The sequence below is a fragment of the Hyperolius riggenbachi genome, chromosome 3 (genome assembly GCF_040937935.1).
Source record: "Hyperolius riggenbachi isolate aHypRig1 chromosome 3, aHypRig1.pri, whole genome shotgun sequence".
Taxonomy (NCBI): domain Eukaryota; kingdom Metazoa; phylum Chordata; class Amphibia; order Anura; family Hyperoliidae; genus Hyperolius; species Hyperolius riggenbachi.
Genome location: NC_090648.1, coordinates 358,644,596 through 358,663,101, shown reverse-complemented (window position 1 = coordinate 358,663,101; position 18,506 = coordinate 358,644,596). Strand labels below are relative to the sequence as shown.

The 18,506-nt window shown below is 44.3% G+C and overlaps 1 protein-coding gene across 1 annotated transcript; it reads left to right on the top strand.

Annotated features, from left to right (window-relative positions):
- Positions 1 to 947: 947 nt before the first annotated feature.
- Positions 948 to 18,043, top strand: LOC137563970 (uncharacterized). Its single transcript, XM_068277116.1, has 6 exons — positions 948 to 1,021; positions 8,222 to 8,283; positions 9,181 to 9,258; positions 14,605 to 14,679; positions 15,402 to 15,838; positions 16,755 to 18,043. Exons 2-6 carry the CDS (start codon positions 8,230 to 8,232, stop codon positions 16,942 to 16,944), a joined length of 834 nt encoding a protein of 277 aa, XP_068133217.1. The 5' UTR covers positions 948 to 1,021; positions 8,222 to 8,229; the 3' UTR covers positions 16,945 to 18,043.
- Positions 18,044 to 18,506: the final 463 nt, after the last annotated feature.

Here is an 18,506-nt window from a genome sequence, read left to right as displayed (position 1 = left end):
AGTAAAGTTTATTTACATAGCACAGCGTGATCAAATTCAAATACAAAGTGGGCTGAAATTGAACACTGGGATAAAAGCACAGGCCAACCTCAATGTCTAATGGCCACCTCCCTCCCCTATAGTTTTCTGTTGTCTCGTGGCTCCCCTCCTTCCCCTATACTGCTCCCTGGTGTCTAATGCCTCCTCCCCTATACGGTTCACTGGAGTCTAGTGATTCCCCCCCCCCCCCCCAGTACAGTTCCCTTGTGTTTAGACGTGCTCCCCCTCACCTATACAGTTCCCTGGTGTAAAGTGGCCCCCTTCCCTCCCCTTTACAGTTCCCTGGTGTCTAGAGGCCCCATCCCTCCCTTATACAGTTCTTTGGTGTCTAGTGCTTTCCCCTTTCTTTCCCCATATGGCTACTCTAATTATCTAGGGATTTACCTCTAATATAGCTTCCCTGATGGTCCCTAGAGTGGAACAACAAACATAATGCAAAGTGGGGAAATCACTTGTGGGCCAAATGTGATGGCTCTGTAGGCCAAATTTGGCCCGCGGGCTGGAGTTTGACAGGTATGACATAGAATAATTTAAAAGTATTCCACGTACATGAAACAAGTTAAAGCGGTTCACAACCCCCATATTAAGCCAGAAACACAAAAAACATATCAGCTGATAGTAAATTACTGTAATCACTTACCTATCATGTTTATAATAGATTGTATATTGTAAATTTCAATAAATTTGATCATAAAGCAGAAAACCCCTTCATAGAGGCATCCATCTTTACTGCTCTCTCTTAAAGCTGAAAATGACATCATATCCTCCCTGTCTTTTGTTTCCTGGTTGTACAAGATTACTTGTTTTGCCCGCCGCTCTCTCTGAGTCCACAATCCCTCCCAGTCTGTGCAAGTTGCCTTGGCAACAGTGTGACCTCATTCAGATGAGACAAGCTGTTGTAGCAGAGACAGAGAGCAGGCTACTAATTGCTTCCAAACGTTCCCGCACATCTGCTATTTATCTTTTGACACTGCTAGACCTGGTAAGCCCTTATCAGAATGACAAGTTAGATAAACATTTGGAGAAACAAAGACGCTATTTCTCCCGTGACCTTGCTTAAGGTGCCCATACACTCGTCAGATTGGCAGCAGATAGATAAGAAATGCATTTGATGATCTATCTGATGCGTTTTTAGAACATTTTTTACCAGGATAGAATTCCAATAGATTTCAGTTTGAAATCTATTGAAATTCGATCTGATGGCATTTTTTTGCCATCAGATTTCCATTAAGGCCAATGCAAACTGATAAGCAATCTCATCAGATCGACCTAAATTTTCCACCCTGCAAGTTCGATGGAAATCTATCGAAATCGATCGAAATCGGCCGTCGATCGGTCGATTGGCCAACCGATTTGCAATCGATCGATCGATCGATCGGGACGATCGGTCGGCCAGAAAATCGGCTGAGTGTATGGGCTGCTTAAGGCCTGTAACTCCTACACTGGTTGTAATTTATGTTATCAGTATGACAAGTTAGATAAACTTTTGACCTGGTAATCTGAGGTTTATTTAGCTATGTGATTGTTCTCTCCTCCTCTCTCTGTGAATGATCATAAATAACATTTGACAGTAGCCTAAATGTAGAGCTATGTATGTAGGGTGAGAACAATGCAAGGAATGTGTGTACTTGATATGCAATAGCACATGTTGTATAAGGTGTGCCATCTCTGTAATGCTAGGTTCACACTATATGGGGCCATACATTAGCCGACCAACCAATCGACCATCCAATTCGATTAATCTAATCGAATTGGATGAAAATTGGTGTTGCCAAGTGCATGCCCGACCGATAAAGCGACCAAATTCGGTACAGAAATTGGCCGCACGGTCGATTGCGCATGCTGGAAGATGTCGGGCCGAAGTTGGTTTGTCGGGTGCGCGGCAGTACGGCGGCCGAATTGCGAACAACGACGAGACGATGAAACCCCCGCCGCTGCAATGTATAAATGTATGTATGTAGTGTAGTGCATTTATACATTACCTGGCCGGCAGCACATAGGGCCTGATGTCAGACGCTATGCGCCGCTAGCGTGTATGCGGCTGTTACCGGTCGAGATGGATGGACACCGTGGGGAAGCTGCCACAGGACAGGTAATGTATAAATGCACTACACTACATACATTTATATATTTTGGGGGCAGGGCGGACGCGGCTGCCCAGCCGATTCCCTGATAATTTCATGCTGAAATCGGACGGGAATCGGCCTGTAGTGTATGAGCAGATTAGACTAGAGACAAATTTATCTGTAATCAGATTCGATTAGCAATAAATGTGTCTCTTGGTCGAATCTGCCCCTAATCTTCTGATGTATGGCCACCTTATGAGATTTTTTGGCTGATTTACTGTAAGATCGATTATATCCAACATGTTCGATCTGATTTCTAATAATTTTCCAATAGATTTCCGACTGTTTTGATGTTCGCTTCTATCTGAAATTGATTGGAAAAGGATGACATGTTTGAGATTTTCTGGCAAATTTGCAGTCAGATCGATTATTTCAGTGTGTACCTAGCATATAGGTGGCCATACATCAGGAGACTTTGCATTCAATTGACCATTTTATTATATTTTCATAATCTGCGGAAAATTGGGGCGGCCATAGGACATGACTGACAGTGCAATACATTTTGGTCCCAAATTGATTGCATTAATCGATTGGGCATGATTCAAGATCCAGCATTGATGCCCCTCCAGCATGGGGCCTGCATGAATTGTGATCCTTGATGACACCGCAGTTTCGATTCCCATGGCATGCTTCAAAGCAGAACATGCAGCAATCCAGACCGGAAAAAGATGCTGCAGGGTGCTCCATGGTGGCACACAACTCATGGAGCATATTGCAGCAGAGTGAGTCTGCCCATTGTAAAAAATGTGCACTAGTATCCGTAATTGAGGGGAACATCAGAGTGAGTCTTCCTGGGAGAAGGATTGGAGGGAGTTTGCTGTTGAGCTGTGCATGACGGTGTTTGGAGTGGGTCATCTGTACCATCACCTGGTGGCTTCTCGGTTCAACTGCTTCCTGTACCTGCAATCACCCACAAGACAACCTGAACATCCCTATGGTGAGAGAGGTCTCACTTCTTATTTAATAATGTAGATTTTCAACTGTGTGGATTATTGTAGGTTGGCGGTTGTGTATTTTACCTGTGGTGCAATCAGAGTAAATGTTGCTGCGGGGCTAGTAGGTATTAGAGTATTTTGGAGGCAGTGAGGATCACTATAGGTGGGTGCCACTTTTGTTTGTAGTAGCTTTAGGGCAGTAGAGATTACAGTAGCTGGGGGACATTTTGTTTGAGTACCTTGGCGCCAGCGTAGCTGGGGGGGGGGCAGTCAGGGTTAGACCTGGTCCACACTAGGTCCGGAAACGTATCCGTGGCTGCGTTTTTCAAACCTGATGAAAAACGGAGTCCCGTATACTAATGTTCAAAATAGCATAGGATCCGTCTGCGTTTGCCGGGACCCGTTTTCAAAACCTGAACGGAAGGTCCGGATCTGCTGCATTTTCACGCAACGGATCAGGACCACGGATACACGCAGGGGTAGTGAAAGCAATGAGAAAACGCATCTCCAGCTCCACAGGCAAAAAACGGATGTGAAAACGGTAAGCCTGAGCTTTATGATTGGCCCAAAAAAAATCCTCCTACTCCTTCCTAATGATGGAGACGTTTTCTGTCAGGGATAAACTGAACGAAAACTGATGCAAAACTAATGCACTTTCATCAGTTTGCAGTACGGTGGGTACTTCCCCTAATCCGGACTGCAGTGTCCGTCCTGCAACTGTGTCTAGTGTGGACCCAGCCTTACTGTACTTCGGTGTTAGCCTGGGTTATTGTCGGTAGGGTGCAGTCAGGCTTACTATAGGCGGTAAGTGTGGATTACTGTACCTGGGGGATGCTGAGGCTTGAGGGGCAGCAGGGGTTAGTGTAGTTTAGCTGGGCAGTCTATCTTAGACAGATTGATTGGGAAAACTCCATAAGACACCCCAGCACCATAGACGCACCATGTTTATTTTTTTTATGAATCTAAGTGCATCTAATAAAAAACAATTTATTTTTTGTCCATTACACACATAAACTCCGGTTGCTGGAAAATGGCAGGTAGTTTGTGATACAAGTACATAGACTTATAACAGGCAGTGGTTTATTGTTTGAGGTTAGAGTTTTATTTTAACCACTTCCCGACCGCCGTATAGACAATTGGCGGCCGGGAAGTGGACCCCGCAAGGACCGTCGTATCGACAAATGGCGGCGGTCCTTGTAGGGGCATGGGCGGCGCGATCGCGTCATTCGTGATGCGATCGGCCGCCGGGGACTGGCTCCGCCCACCTCGCGCTGTAACCCGCCGGCCGTTCGGAAGCGCCGGTGGGTTACTAGCACCCGGATCGCCGCATACAAAGTGTATAATACACTTTGTAATGTTTACAAAGTGTATTATACAGGCTGCCTCCTGCCCTGGTGGTCCCAATGTCCGAGGGACCACCAGGGCAGGCTGCAGCCACCCTATGTCGCACCCAAGCACACTGGTTCCCCCCCCCCCCCCTGCCCCAGATCGCCCACAGCACCCCTCAGACCCCCCCCCCCCCCTGCCCACCCCCCAGACCCCTGTTTGCACCCAATCACCCCCCTAATCACCCATCAATCACTCACTGTCACTTTCTGTCAACGCTATTTTTTTTTTATCCCCCCCGCCCCCTCCTGATAACCCCACCCACCCCTCAGATTCTCCCCAGACCCCCCCCCCCCCCCCGTGTACTGTATGCATCTATACCCCTGATCACCTGTCAATCACCCATCAATCACCCCCTGTCACTGCCACCCATCAATCAGCCCCTAACCTGCCCCTTGCGGGCAATCTGATCACCCACCCACACCAATAGATCGCCCGCAGATCCGACATCAGATCACCTCCCAAGTGCAGTGTTTATATCTGTTCTCTACCCTAAACACCCACTAATTACCCATCAATCACCCCGTCACTGCTACCTATCAGATTAGACCCCCTATCTGCCCTTAGGGCACTCAATCACCCGCCCACACCCTCAGAACGCCCTCAGGCCCCAGCCTTGATCACCTCACCAGTGCATTGCTTGCATCCATTCCCCCCTCTAATCACACCTTGAGACACCCATCAATCACCTCCTGTCACCCCCTAGCACACCTACCCATCAGATCAGGCCCTAATTTGCCCCGTGTGGGCTCCTGATCACTCGGCCAAACCCTCAGATCCCCCTCAGACCCCCCTCCGATCACCTCCCCAGTGCATTGATTGCATCTATTTTCCCCTCTAACCACCCCCTGAGACACCCATCAATCAGCTCCTGTCACCCCTCTAGCACTCCTATCCATCAGATCAGGCCTAATACAACCTGTCATCTAAAAGGCCACCCTGCATATGACCAGTTCCACAAAATTCGCCCCCTCATAGACCACCTGTCATCAAAATTTGCAGATGCTTATACCCCCTGAACAGTCATTTTGAGACATTTGGTTTCCAGACTACTCACTGTTTTGGGCCCGTAAAATGCCAGGGCGGTATAGGAACCCCAGAAAGTGACGAGTTCATAGATTTTATTTTTTGTCAAAAGTTAGCGGAAATTGATTTTTATTGTTTTTTTTTTCACAAAGTGTCATTCTTCACTAACTTGTGACAAAAAATAAAATCTTCTATGAACTTGCCATACACCTAACGGAATACCTTGGGGTGTCTTCTTTCTAAAATGGGGTCACTTGTGGGGTTCCTATACTGCCCTGGCATTTTAGGGGCCCAAAACCGTGAGGAGTAGTCTAGAAAACAAATGCCTCAAAATGACCTGTGAATAGGACGTTGGGCCCCTTAGCGCACCTAGGCTGCAAAAAAGTGTCACTCATGTGGTACCGCCGTAGTCAGGAAAAGTAGTATAATGTGTTTTGGGGTGTATTTTTACACATACCCATGCTGGGTGGGAGAAATCTCTCTGTAAATGGACAATTGTGTGTAAAAAAATCAAACAATTGTCATTTACAGAGATATTTCTCCCACCCAGCATGGGTATGTGTAAAAATACACCCCAAAACACATTATACTACTTCTCCTGAGTACGGCGGTACCACGTGTGGCACTTTTTTACACCCTAAGTACGCTAAGGGGCCCAAAGTCCAATGAGTACCTTTAGGATTTCACAGGTCATTTTTGTTTCAAGACTACTTCTCACGGTTTAGGGCCCCTAAAATGCCAGGGCAGTATAGGAACCCCACAAATGACCCCATTCTAGAAAGAAGACACCCAAAGGTATTCCGTTAGGAGTATGATGAGTTCATAGAAGGTTTTATTTTTTGTCACAAATTAGCGGAAAATGACACTTTGTGAAAAAAACCAATTAAAATAAATTTCCGCTAACTTGCGACAAAAAATAAAATCTTCTATGAACTCGCCATACTCCTAACGAAATACCTTGGGGTGTTTTCTTTCTAAAATGGGGTCATTAGTGGGGTTCCTATACTGCCCTGGCATTTTAGGGGCCCTAAGCCGTGAGGAGTAGTCTTGAAACAAAAATGACCTGTGAAATCCTAAAGGTACTCATTGGACTTTGGGCCCCTTAGCGCAGTTAGGGTGCAAAAAAGTGCCACACATGTGGTATCACCGTACTCAGGAGAAGTAGTATAATGTGTTTTGGGGTGTATTTTTACACATACCCATGCTGAGTGGGAGAAATCTCTCTGTAAATGGACAATTGTGTGTAAAAAAAATCAAACAATTGTCATTTACAGAGATATTTCTCCCACCCAGCATGGGTATGTGTAAAAATACACCACAAAACACATTATACTACTTCTCCTGAGTACGGCAATACCACATGCGTGGCACTTTTTTGCAGTCTAACTGCGCTAAGGGGCCCAAAGTCCAATGAGCACATTTAGGCTTTACAGGGGTGCTTACAATTTAGCACCCCCCAAAAATTCAAGGACAGTAAAAACACCCCACAAATGACCCCATTTTGTAAAGTAGACACTTCAAGGTATTCAGAGAGGAGCATAGTGAGTCCGTGGCAGATTTCATTTTTTTTTTTGTCGCAAGTTAGAAGAAATGGAAACTTTTTTCTTTTTTTTGTCACAAAGTGTCATTTTCCGCTTACTTGTGACAAAAAATAATATCTTCTATGAACTCACTATGCCTCTCAGTGAATACTTTGGGATGTCTTCTTTCCAAAATGGGGTCATTTGGGGGGTATTTATACTATCCTGGAATTCTAGCCCCTCATGAAACATGTCAGGTGGTCAGAAAAGTCAGAGATGCTTGAAAATGGGAAAATTCACTTTTTGCACCATAGTTTGTAAACGCTATAACTTTTACCCAATCCAATAAATATAGGCTGAATGGGTTTTTTTTTAATCAAAAACATGTTTGTCCACATTTTTCGCGCTGCATGTATACAGAAATTTTACTTTATTTGAAAAATGTCAGCACAGAAAGTTAAAAAAATCATTTTTTTTGCCAAAATGCATGTCTTTTTTGATGAATATAATAAAAAGTAAAAATCGCAGCAGCAATCAATTAGCACCAAAAGAAAGCTTTATTAGTGACAAGAAAAGGAGCCAAAATTCATTTAGGTGGTAGGTTGTATGACCGAGCAATAAACCGTGAAAGCTGCAGTGGTCTGAATGGAAAAAAGTGCCTGGTCCTTAAGGGGGGTAAAGCCCACGGTCCTCAAGTGGTTAAAGCGAACCATAGATGAAAAAAAGATTTTATACATACCTGGGGCTTCCTCCAGCCCCATATGCTCTGATCGATCCCACACCACCATCCTCTGCCCACAGCTACGAGAACCGTCTCACTGATATTCGGTCATTCGTAGACAGTGTAAGCGTTAGGGAAGTGCGCGGTTTGCGTCTCTCTGCAGCAGCAGCAGCTGGAGAGATACGTAGAGGGCGCACTTCTCCTGCGTAGCTGGCTCCAATGACTTCAGTGTTGGCAACTGGTTCTCTTAGATGCAGGCAGCGGAGCACATCGGCGTGAGAGTGATCAGAGCGTATGGGGCTGGAGGAAGCCCCAGGTATGTATAACATTTTTTTCATTTTGCCAACTTAGCTTCATCTCTATTTTTTAACATTCATTTATTATCAAACTTTGTAGTTTCATTGGGTATGAAGTGTATGTCTGGATTGAAAATGTAAAGAAATACATATGAACATTTATTTATTTTAGACTTCGACATGGCCACCTACCAGTCCACAATTGAAGAGGATGACGATTCCTCATCGCCCTCTGTAAGTATACATTTTTTTCAATAATTATGGTCTAAATTCAATCACAAATGAAAATGGCGATATAAGCACTCATTTCCAGTACATGATAATAACAAGCACTCAATTAAACCCCCCCCCCCCCCTTCATAAACAGACTCACTGGATCTGTTTGCATCTGGGCCCCTAATCGCATGTGGGGTATAGGCCAACCCTCAGCAACACTAGCTCCGTTGCTGGGCACTTGTAATCCTTTGGTATTGTGTTGTTGGTGACCTGGACATGTAAAATGAACTGTTCAGTTCACATGTGCCGGTCACCAGCAACAAAATGGAGGATTACAAGTGCCCAGCAGTGGTGCCATTGTTGCATATAGCTGAGGGCTGTTCAGTTCACGTGCCCAGGTCAGCGGCAACACAATACTGGGTGGATTAAAAGTCCCCAGCATCGGTGCCACAGTCTTTGACTGTTGGCCTGTAACCTACATACGATTAGGGGCCAAGAGGCATGACAAATCCAGTGAGTCTGTTTATGAAGAGGGGGGGGGGGGAGGGGTAGGGTGAGTGCTTGTCATTGGTACACCCACCGCTGTGATGCTTGTGTTGAAATCTTTCCATCTGTTCAGTGATTCGACTTGGGTGCTTATATCGCCATTTTCTTTCCTTATTGACTTTTTCACTGTTTACAAAAGTAGGTGTTAGGGTGTTTGAATCTAATCCAGAACATTGATATTGATTATAGTATATGTATTGTCCTGTGAGTGGTAAAGTACATTTTTGTTTACTATCAAATACCTCAATGTCCTACCATACTTTATATAAAGATACTTCAAAACTCAACCCACATGGTAATATTTATTTTCCTACTAGTATTTTTCTATAGTTTGTCGAAAGCCAATTCACAGTTTATGGTTTAATTTAGGTTAGAGACAGCTCATTGGCTACACCTTCGGATGTAACCCAAACAAGTGTGGAGCAAGAAGAGGATGACAGCCCTGATGTAAGTATTGTCCTTGAAATCAATTATGAATGTGACATGTATTTGTCAAGGTTTCAATAACCATGTGGATTATGGCTTGAACAGTTTGCAAGGGAACAGTCCCTGTGTACTGTCCTTGTGGTAGCTTCCATGTCTGCAAGGTCCCGTGTAGTGGGCATACGCTTTCTAGACATGATCCCGCAGCCAGAACTATGCATCAAGTTATGTGCATGCATTGAGCACTCCCAATTGAGGGCGTGTGATGAAGGACATGTGGCAGCCTGGGACAGCATTTGCGCTCTGAGAGACCTTGCTGACATGGAAGTGAGCCGAAGTTCAGTACATAGGGACTCTTCTCATGCAAACTGTTCCGACTATTATTATTGGTAATTAGAAAAATTGAAATTTTTGTTTTTGGTACATTTTTTCCAGTAAAGGATATCCTCATACACACCCTCAATTCAGATTAACCATATTTTCCCTCTCCATGTGATTTTAGATTATATTTTAGAAAAAATACATGTAGACCATAGGTTACAAACACCCAACTTACAAATGACCCGCTGTTAAGAACGGCCTGATAACATAGTCATGATGTCATTTCTGCGTGGGGAATGTTTGAAGAAGCAGCTTCAAACTTCCCCCAGGTGATGGCGCATGCAGAAACAGCATTGGATTCAACCTAGAAACAGAGTCCAACGCTCTCTGTCCTCCTTTCTCAGAATCCAGCTCCCTCTAGCCGCTTACAGCACCACGTCACTACCTGTGTGTCATATGACATATAGGTTCCTGTATGCGGCTAGAGGGAGCTGTATGTGGAGAGAGAAGGACAGACAGCATTGGACTCATAGATAGTTGAGTCCAGAGGGCCTAGGTGGAGGCACAGATGGAGCAGAGAGGGGGCAAAGAGGTAATGAAAGTGCACAGAGGGTGCAAAGTGTCACACAGAAGGCAAATCGAGGGCACAGAGGGGTACAAACAAAGGGTGAACAAAAATAGGCAGAGCGAGGGGACAGAGAGAGGCACAAGGTGAAAAACAGGCACAGAGGCGGCAAAGGGGGGCAAATAGGATCCAGAAATTTATTATTTTATGGATTAAGGTTTAAAACATGCCTACAGTCCCCATCTTTGTTATCCTTGGACTGCCTGTACTATAATCATTTGGTGTAGTATACACATAGTATACATAGACCAGTGCTGTCCAACTGGCGGCCCGCGGGCCACATCCGGCCCGCCAGGCCTCCTGTTGCGGCCCGCTCCTCTCCCCGGGATGCAGGCATGGCGTGCGCTATGGGCACCATGCCTGCTCCCTCTTGTGTGGCCTCTCCTGTGTCCCTGCTGCCTCACAGCTCACTAGCTCAGACCTCACAGATCGCGGCGACTGAGGCTAACAGAGTGCGCATATTACCTGCACGGAGTACGTCACATGCGGAAGTAAAAGCAGTCACTTCCGCATGTGACGTTCTGCCGCGCGGGTGTTATGCGCGCGCTCTGCTTGTTTCAGTCGCCGCGATCTGTGAGGTCTGAGCTAGTGAGCTGTGAGGCAGCGGCAGCGGGGCACAGGAGAGAGGTAACGGGCGAGGCAATGGGGGAAACGCCTGTCACTCTCACTGGGGGGCACCTGTCACTCTCACTGGGGGGCACCTGCCACTCTCACTGGGGGAACACCTGTCACTCTCACTGGGGGGCACCTGTCACTCTCACTGGGGGGCACCTGTCACTCTCACTGGGGGGCACCTGTCACTCTCTAACTGGGGGGCACCTGTCACTCTCTAACTGGGGGGCACCTGTCACTCTCTAACTGGGGGGGCACCTGTCACTATCTAACTGGGGGGACACCTGTCACTAACTGGGGGGACACCTGTCACTATCTTCTGCCTATTTATGTGAAATGCTCTCTATTTATGTGCCTCATGACTGCTGAATTTGTCTTGTTGGGGGCCTCATGATTTGTTGGGGGCATCACGATTGCTGAATTTGTCTTGTTGGGGGCCTTAAGATTGCTGATTTTGTCTTGTTGGGGGCCTCATGATTGCTGAATTTGTCTTGTTGGGGGTCACATGATTGCGAACTGCGAGACTATGGAAAAGCTGAATCGTCATCATGAAACAATAGCGTTAAACCTACTTTTTTTTAGCTTTTTAAAATGGAAAATAAAACTGGGAGGTTCTAAAAAACCCCACATTTTTCAGGAGTAGGATGGATGAAATTGTTTATCTTCACAGTTTATTTTCAACTTGGATTTTCCATAATGTTCATGTACGAGTTAAAACCTTTGTATGTAGTTTAAATTGCTGTTGCCACTTTGCGATAGATAAGTGACTTTTGGGTTGCAGTTTGGACACTCGGCCTCCAAAAGGTTCACCACCACTGTCCTAATCTAATGTCCCACATTGCCAAATTCATGTAAATTTGTCTCCACCTGTGGCCACACCCGCATTCTGGTCCATGGCCACACCCATTTTTCGGCGCGGCGAGCTACGCGCGGCCCTCTACGCTCAACGGAACCCTTGTGGTTTTTGCATTTTGTGGAAAGTGCTGCCAATCTAATTGTCCTTTAATTGCATTTTTTCCTGGGGGGGGGGGGGGGGGGTCTGCGACTCTAGCAAGAACCTTCGGCCCTCCACCATGGGGTCTGAAAAAAAAAAATGGCCCTCCATGCCCATGAAGTTGGACAGCACTGACATAGACAATTAGATTTTATTTTTTATGTGTATAACTGCCTTTAGACAAACAGTCATTAGGCAATGTAAAGGTGGCCATACACTGGCCCGATTCGCCGCCGTTTCGACAGCAGATTCGATCACTGGGATCGAATCTGCTGCCAATCGTTCACGCTACACACCGAATTTCGATCCTTTTCGTCCGATCCCGTCGATCTCTCCGTGCGGAAAATTAGCGTCGATCGCCCACGGGTAGGGAGCGCGCCGCTAGCGGCGTTCGAGTGCCCGACGACCGACGCAATAGAGCCGCATACATTACCTGCTCCGCCGGCACGTCTAAGCCCGGTCACCGCTGCTCCGTGTCCGCGCTGGTCTCCGGCATGCTTCAGTTCCTCTGGCCCGGCAGGAAGTTTAAACAGTAGAGGGCGCTCTACTGTTTAAACTTCCTGCCGGGCAGGAAGAAGTAAAGCATGCCGGGGCCGGAGACCAGAGCGGAGACGGAGCAGCGGTGACCTGGGGACTGGAGTCGCGTCGGCAGAGCAGGTAATGTATGCGGGCATGCGGGCGGGGGGAGCGGCGGCAGCACCACCACCACCACAACAGATTGTGAACGGTTTCAGGCTGAAATCGGTTCACAATCTGTTTGCAGTAAAGGCAGCTATACGATCCCTCTCTGATCAGATTCGATCAGATAGGGATCTGTCAGTTGGTCGAATCTGATGGCAAATCGACCAGTGTATGGCTACCTTAACCATTGTTACGCCTCTAATTAAATTTGGGGACTTCTGCCAGGGCGCCATGTGAAAACGTATTCAACTTTTATATATTCACATCATCACACTCTACTCATTGCCCTCCAAACATCCGCAACACCAGTTACCCGTCAAAATCATAATCAAGACCAAATTATTGTAGTAATCAACATATAATTGGCCTCATTTTATCTATTTCATTCTGCTAGTTTTATTGTCTATTTTCAATTCTCTATTTGTAAATTATTTTAATATGAATTACTTGTAATCTATAAAACATACATAAAGTATTAACTTTTATTTCAAAAATCTCTAGAAATTAAATATTTTCAAAGTAAAATACATTGTGACAAGTAAATTGATGTGCATATTTCATTACAGTATTTTAACCTCCTGGGTGGTATGCCTGAGGGTGTGGGTCAATGAAAACTTGCGGAGATTGGTATGCACAACACAGTGTTGGGCATGACTCTCAGGTTTTTATGCGCCTATCGAATAGATTAGCTAACTATAAGTGCTCCATAAGTTGTTAGCTAGCCATTGGAGACCCAGAACAGGTGTTGTTCATCCCCCCCCCCCCCCCTGGAGCAAAATGTCTTTGTCGGCCTGTGCAGCAGTAGGGGTGGCCAGTGCAGGTACTCACCGTGCATGTCACCCCTGTGTTGATCACGTCTCCAGCTCCTCGTGTCGGCGGTAACCCCGGGGAGCACAGCTTTATGACGCCTTCAAATCGTGGCCCGTTACTGTGGACAGATCAGAGCTGGTAAAGTGATCAGTGCAGGGGCAACAGGCATGGTGAAAACCCGCACCAGCCACCCTTATTTGCGTGGGTAGGGAAGCACACAAAGAGTAATGCTGCTGCAGGGTGGATCCTTTCAGGCGCTATAGCTGCAGAGGGAGGAAGGATATGATCCTTTACTGGGGGCATGTATAGCTAGCTAAACTGTTTTGTTATTTTATTATACTCAAAATCTATACTAGTCCCTTGCTTGATACATTTTGATAAGTTAGTGGAAAAAAGGTAATGAAAATTAACTGGATCACTTATTGCACAGAAATCTAGCACGAAGTAAACCCCTGGGTGGTTAAAAACTGTATGATAGAAAATTAGACTTCAGTCTTCTAATAAGTAATAGCATGTCAATATCCAAATCATGGTTTTGAACTTGAGGAAAACTTCTTTATGAGACTTCAACCTGTAGAATGAATAGTGAAAACATTAGAAAGTGGATTCATATAACACTTTCTGTACTATAATTACATATTAATTCATAATACAAGTCATGATTTTATTAGGAATGTAAGACGCTCATTACTGTAGGGTGCAGCGAGTTAATTGTCCCCTTCAGTCAAACAATCACTCCCAGCTCAAACCCTTTCCACCATCCCACCGAACCCCCCCCCCCCCCCCCCCCTCCCAGTCCTCCTATGATTCCGATAGATTAATGACAGCAGCTGAAGCACTGCTCAACTCCACCGTTACTTCTATCTGTAATCAAAGACTTCTCTTCATCACTATTTTGCTACTGCCGACTTTTGCTGATGATTAGTCATCAGAAAGCTGCAGTGGAAAGCTATTATGTAGAGGAGAGGTCTATGATTGGCACCACTGGAGCTGATGGAAGAGGTGACCTACGCTCCTGCTGCGGTCTTTGATTCAGGTTCAGCAGAAGAGGACACGGAAGGGGCAGAGGCGGTGTCAATGGGGGACAATGCAGGGAGTAGTAGCAGTTAGTAGTAATTAGAAAGTTTTGGACTCCCTGTATTTGAAATACAATATGCAGGTTTTTTTTTTTTTTATTCTCCTTATGTTTTTGCGAAAAGTGTTTTTTTTTTCATCAGTCAGGTGGTAATTGCAAATAATATTTCCTATATCTTCGATGATTGGTAATTGAAAAAAAAAAATGTACATTCCTTCAACTTTCAGGAAGTAATTTTATTTTTCATTTCAGGAAGATATACTTCATAGCGCTTGTAGTAAATGGCCAAATATGAAGACAAGCCTAATTCATTTTAAAGATGATAAGGTAGGCTAATAAGTATATTTTATAAAAAAATAAATAAAATAAAGCAGTGCATTATAAAATGGAATTAGTAAGTAAATTGGAAGCCGGTGATTCTATCATACTATTGTATCATCTCCCTAATTTGTGGTTCCCATGTAAATACTGAAGCACAGCCTCAATTTGCAACATAGACCCACTTTTGCTTGCTTTGATTTGTTTTTAATAAAAAAATTATAGCTCAATAACATGATCATGTTCTCCTACACCACATTCTTACAAACAAGGGTACATTCATTTTATCTTAAAATATCAAGTCCTATTGTTTTTGCTGAATGCCATACACTTAGTTGAACAGTTGTGGTCATGCATAATCTGTAGTAATATGTTACCACCCTGTCGGTATGGACGAGTTTAGCACGTCCAGCAAAAACTTGCAAAAAACATTGATGAGCTGAGCTCGTCCATGCTGACAGTGAGATTACATGTTTCGCTGCCACGCCGGCCACATTTGACTCATAAAAGAGATTGCCTAGAATCGCTGGATGCCTGTCTGCATGCTCTGGGTAGCGATCTGTGCTACCCCAGCGTGCAGAACAAGCATCCAGCCACCCTAGGGAATCCCTGGGCAGCAGATCGGCGGGCAGATAATGTGCATGCGGGGGTTGGCCCATTGTAAGCGTCAGCTGTGTAGGTGGCCTTTAATCAGGTCATGTTTCCTAACAATTTGCATTTATTATGTATAGATGAGAAAAATGATGGAGGAGTACTGGAGTAAGTTCCCGCCCTTGGATCAAGACCCAAGTTTTTACGAGAAACCAAGTATTGCCAGAACATCGGCAGAGGGTCCTCAAGACTCTACACAACAGGAGCCTCGGGAACAAGATAATTTAGCTCGTGAAATTGAAAACTTGGAGTTGGATAATACAGAACACCATGAAGAACAACCGATTGATTTTGATTGGTGTGAATGTGGCGGGAACTGCATGGCAATGCCAACCTTGCATGAAAGTTTATGTTGCAACCAAGTTGAAGCAATATGTGAAAAATTTGATGAAAACACAAGTTGTGTCACACAATTACCATATTTCATTGGCACATTTGTAAACACCGAATCTGTAGAAAACTTTTACAGATTTCACCCAGATGTCAATGGACACCCTGATGATAGATTGTATAACCGGTGAGTATTGTGTAAGAAATTTTTAGGTAGTACCAGGGCTGTGGAGTCGGAGTGGGGGCAATTTTGGGCACCCGGAGTCATTGATTTTATACACTGAGTCGTTGGATGATTTTTGTACAAAATCCACAGCCCTGTAAAGTATTAGACTAAGGATTCAGAGTCGAGGAGTCTGAGCCAGAGACATTTTGGGTACCCGGAGTCGGGGTTTCAAAAACTGAGGAGTTGAAATATTTGAGTACCGACTCCACAGCCCTGGGTAGTACTCTCTTATTTAAAGATAGTGACCAAATATCGTTTTGAAATAAAATTTGTTTGTCTTGGTATCATAACTCCTTTGTGAACCACTTTTCCACTGTCCCTCTTTCTCCCCCTCTGTCCCACAGCCTTTCATAGCTCACCCCGCAGCAGTACACACTCCATCCTGTCATAGGCTACTATGGCTTGGATTTCCATGTTACCGTCCTTCTCGGACCATAAGACGTACCAAGGTTTTGAGGACAAAAATCATGGAAAATAAAATATACTTATCCTGGTGTGTTCATGGTACTGTGGCATCTTATAGACCTTTTTCCCCAAATTAATACATCTCCATTGTACCTTTTTGGTCCGCCATGTGCCTTTTGTGTTCCCTGTGTACCTTTTGTGTCCTTCCTTTGTCTTCGTATGCAAGTCTTGTGCCCCCCTATTGATTGACCCGCTGGGGCATTGGTGAGGTGGTCGGCAGGGGTTAGCGTGTCTGCCCGATGTTTATGTGTGGGCTCCCCATGCTGGTCACAATTGTTACATTCGGACCATAAGACACATGTACTTTCCCCCCCCACCTTTTGTGGGAGAAAAAGTGCGTCTTATAGTGCAGACAATACGGTAGGTCACAACAATGTGAAAGGCAGTTAATTTTTCTTTACTTTTTTTCTAGGCAACTACGTAAGACCGCATATCGCACTTTCACAGTCTGGATTTATGGGTACTTAGGGAAAGGAAGAAGAAAAGCCATTCCTGCTTGTGTGGTCAAAAAAATAAAAGAACAATTTCCAGACCCGGAACATTTATATACGGGTTTTATGTTCCCACATGATTACGATGCCTCAGAAATGATAGATCTGTAATGTGGATCCAAGATAAACTTTTACTCATTGCTTAGTTGATTTCCTTTCATAAACAGGTCCACCCATAATCATTCATACCCAGTTCAAATTTTGAAGTAATTACGTAAATTCAACCAGCAAGCAATTTTGTTTGACAGGAAATGACCTTGGTGTCTCCTAAAAACTAATAAGATGTTGTACAAGTGGAATTACTGTGGGAAATTTTTTTTCCTTTACCAAATGTCATTTAAATTTTTGTGAAAAATTGCCCATTCTAAAAATGTTTATACCCTTGGATTGCCTGCCTTGAAACATTGCCACCAGTAGAGTCCAGATTCAACAGGATGCCCTTGGTGGTGATCCTTGCCTGATTGATCACCTCTGTCATTAACCTCTTGTCCAGCATATTTGTTACATTTGGCTTACGTGAACATACTATACGATTTTCTACAACATAGAACATCCTGTATTTTTTTATAATACTTTTCACTGTCGCCCCTTTAACTGTAAAACAATTAGAAATGGTCTTGTCGCCCTTTCCTGGCTTTTGAGTAGCTACAGTGTGCAACTGCATTTCTTCACCGCTGTCGTTTGAAAATCTTTTCTTTCCGGATATACCTAGGTCATTTACCATCGAAAAAGTAACTGCTGGTGAAATAAAAGTAACCAAGTCAAAATTTGACAGTGGTAAGATTAATTATGGGTATCACTGTAGTTTATAGGTCATCCCTCAATGCAAAATCCCTTTTAGATGTATTATTTTATACGATAATTCTATATAAACTAAACAAGCATCACACACAGCTCCTTTAGTGCCTTGACTCTCAGAGTCATGTAGAAAGTGTATATGGGAGGTCAGTGAGTCACACTCAGACAGACAAGGCTGTGTTACTAGCCAGAGATTGGATTGGCAGAGGAAAGTTAATTTTCCACAGGCTGAGGGTTGTAGATGCAGGCAAGCTTGCCTGTGTAATGCGACACGCACAACATGGCTGCTTTCATTGTATCACATGTAGAAATAATCTTATACTGTTACAGTATTTTTCAGCTACAGTTACTGTGCAAACCATCAAAAATTTTAGATAAGAGATATTGACAAGTTACTTGTTATTCGTTTTTCATCTTGGATCAGCTAAAAGTTTTAGTTCACTGTTAAAAGTTATTGCTTACTCATATAAAAAAAATAAAAATATACATTTTAAACAAGATATCTGAATTTAAGTTTTTACCTGTATTTCTTGCTCCTTCAATTACTTGTGCCAGTATTGCAGACATTCAGCTGTACTTAGAAAAGGTCTAAAAGAAATAACTAAAAAAAGAGATTACTGTAATCAGGTGCATTTATAAAGTAGCAAAAATGTGTTGAGCTGCGAGGCCGCGGCAAGGCTTCTCTGTATTGCTTGCAGAACAACTACTATCAATTAATAAATACACAGGTACTCCACAGTTAACGAACGAGATGGAACCTGCTAATTCACTTTGCAATCTATCCAATTTGCAATTAACCCTATACTTCCCATATTTTTTTAAAGACATTTATCCGTGGTGCTATTCATGGCCTCAAGTGTGATCCACGGTTAAAT

Coding starts and splice junctions, on each gene's coding strand:
- LOC137563970 (XM_068277116.1), top strand. CDS start 8,230: ATGGCCACCTACCAGTCCACAATTGAAGAGGATGACGATTCCTCATCG. Junction 9,259..14,604: donor AAGAGGATGACAGCCCTGAT/GTAAGTATTGTC, acceptor TTTTCATTTCAG/GAAGATATACTTCATAGCGC. Junction 15,839..16,754: donor GATGATAGATTGTATAACCG/GTGAGTATTGTG, acceptor CTTTTTTTCTAG/GCAACTACGTAAGACCGCAT.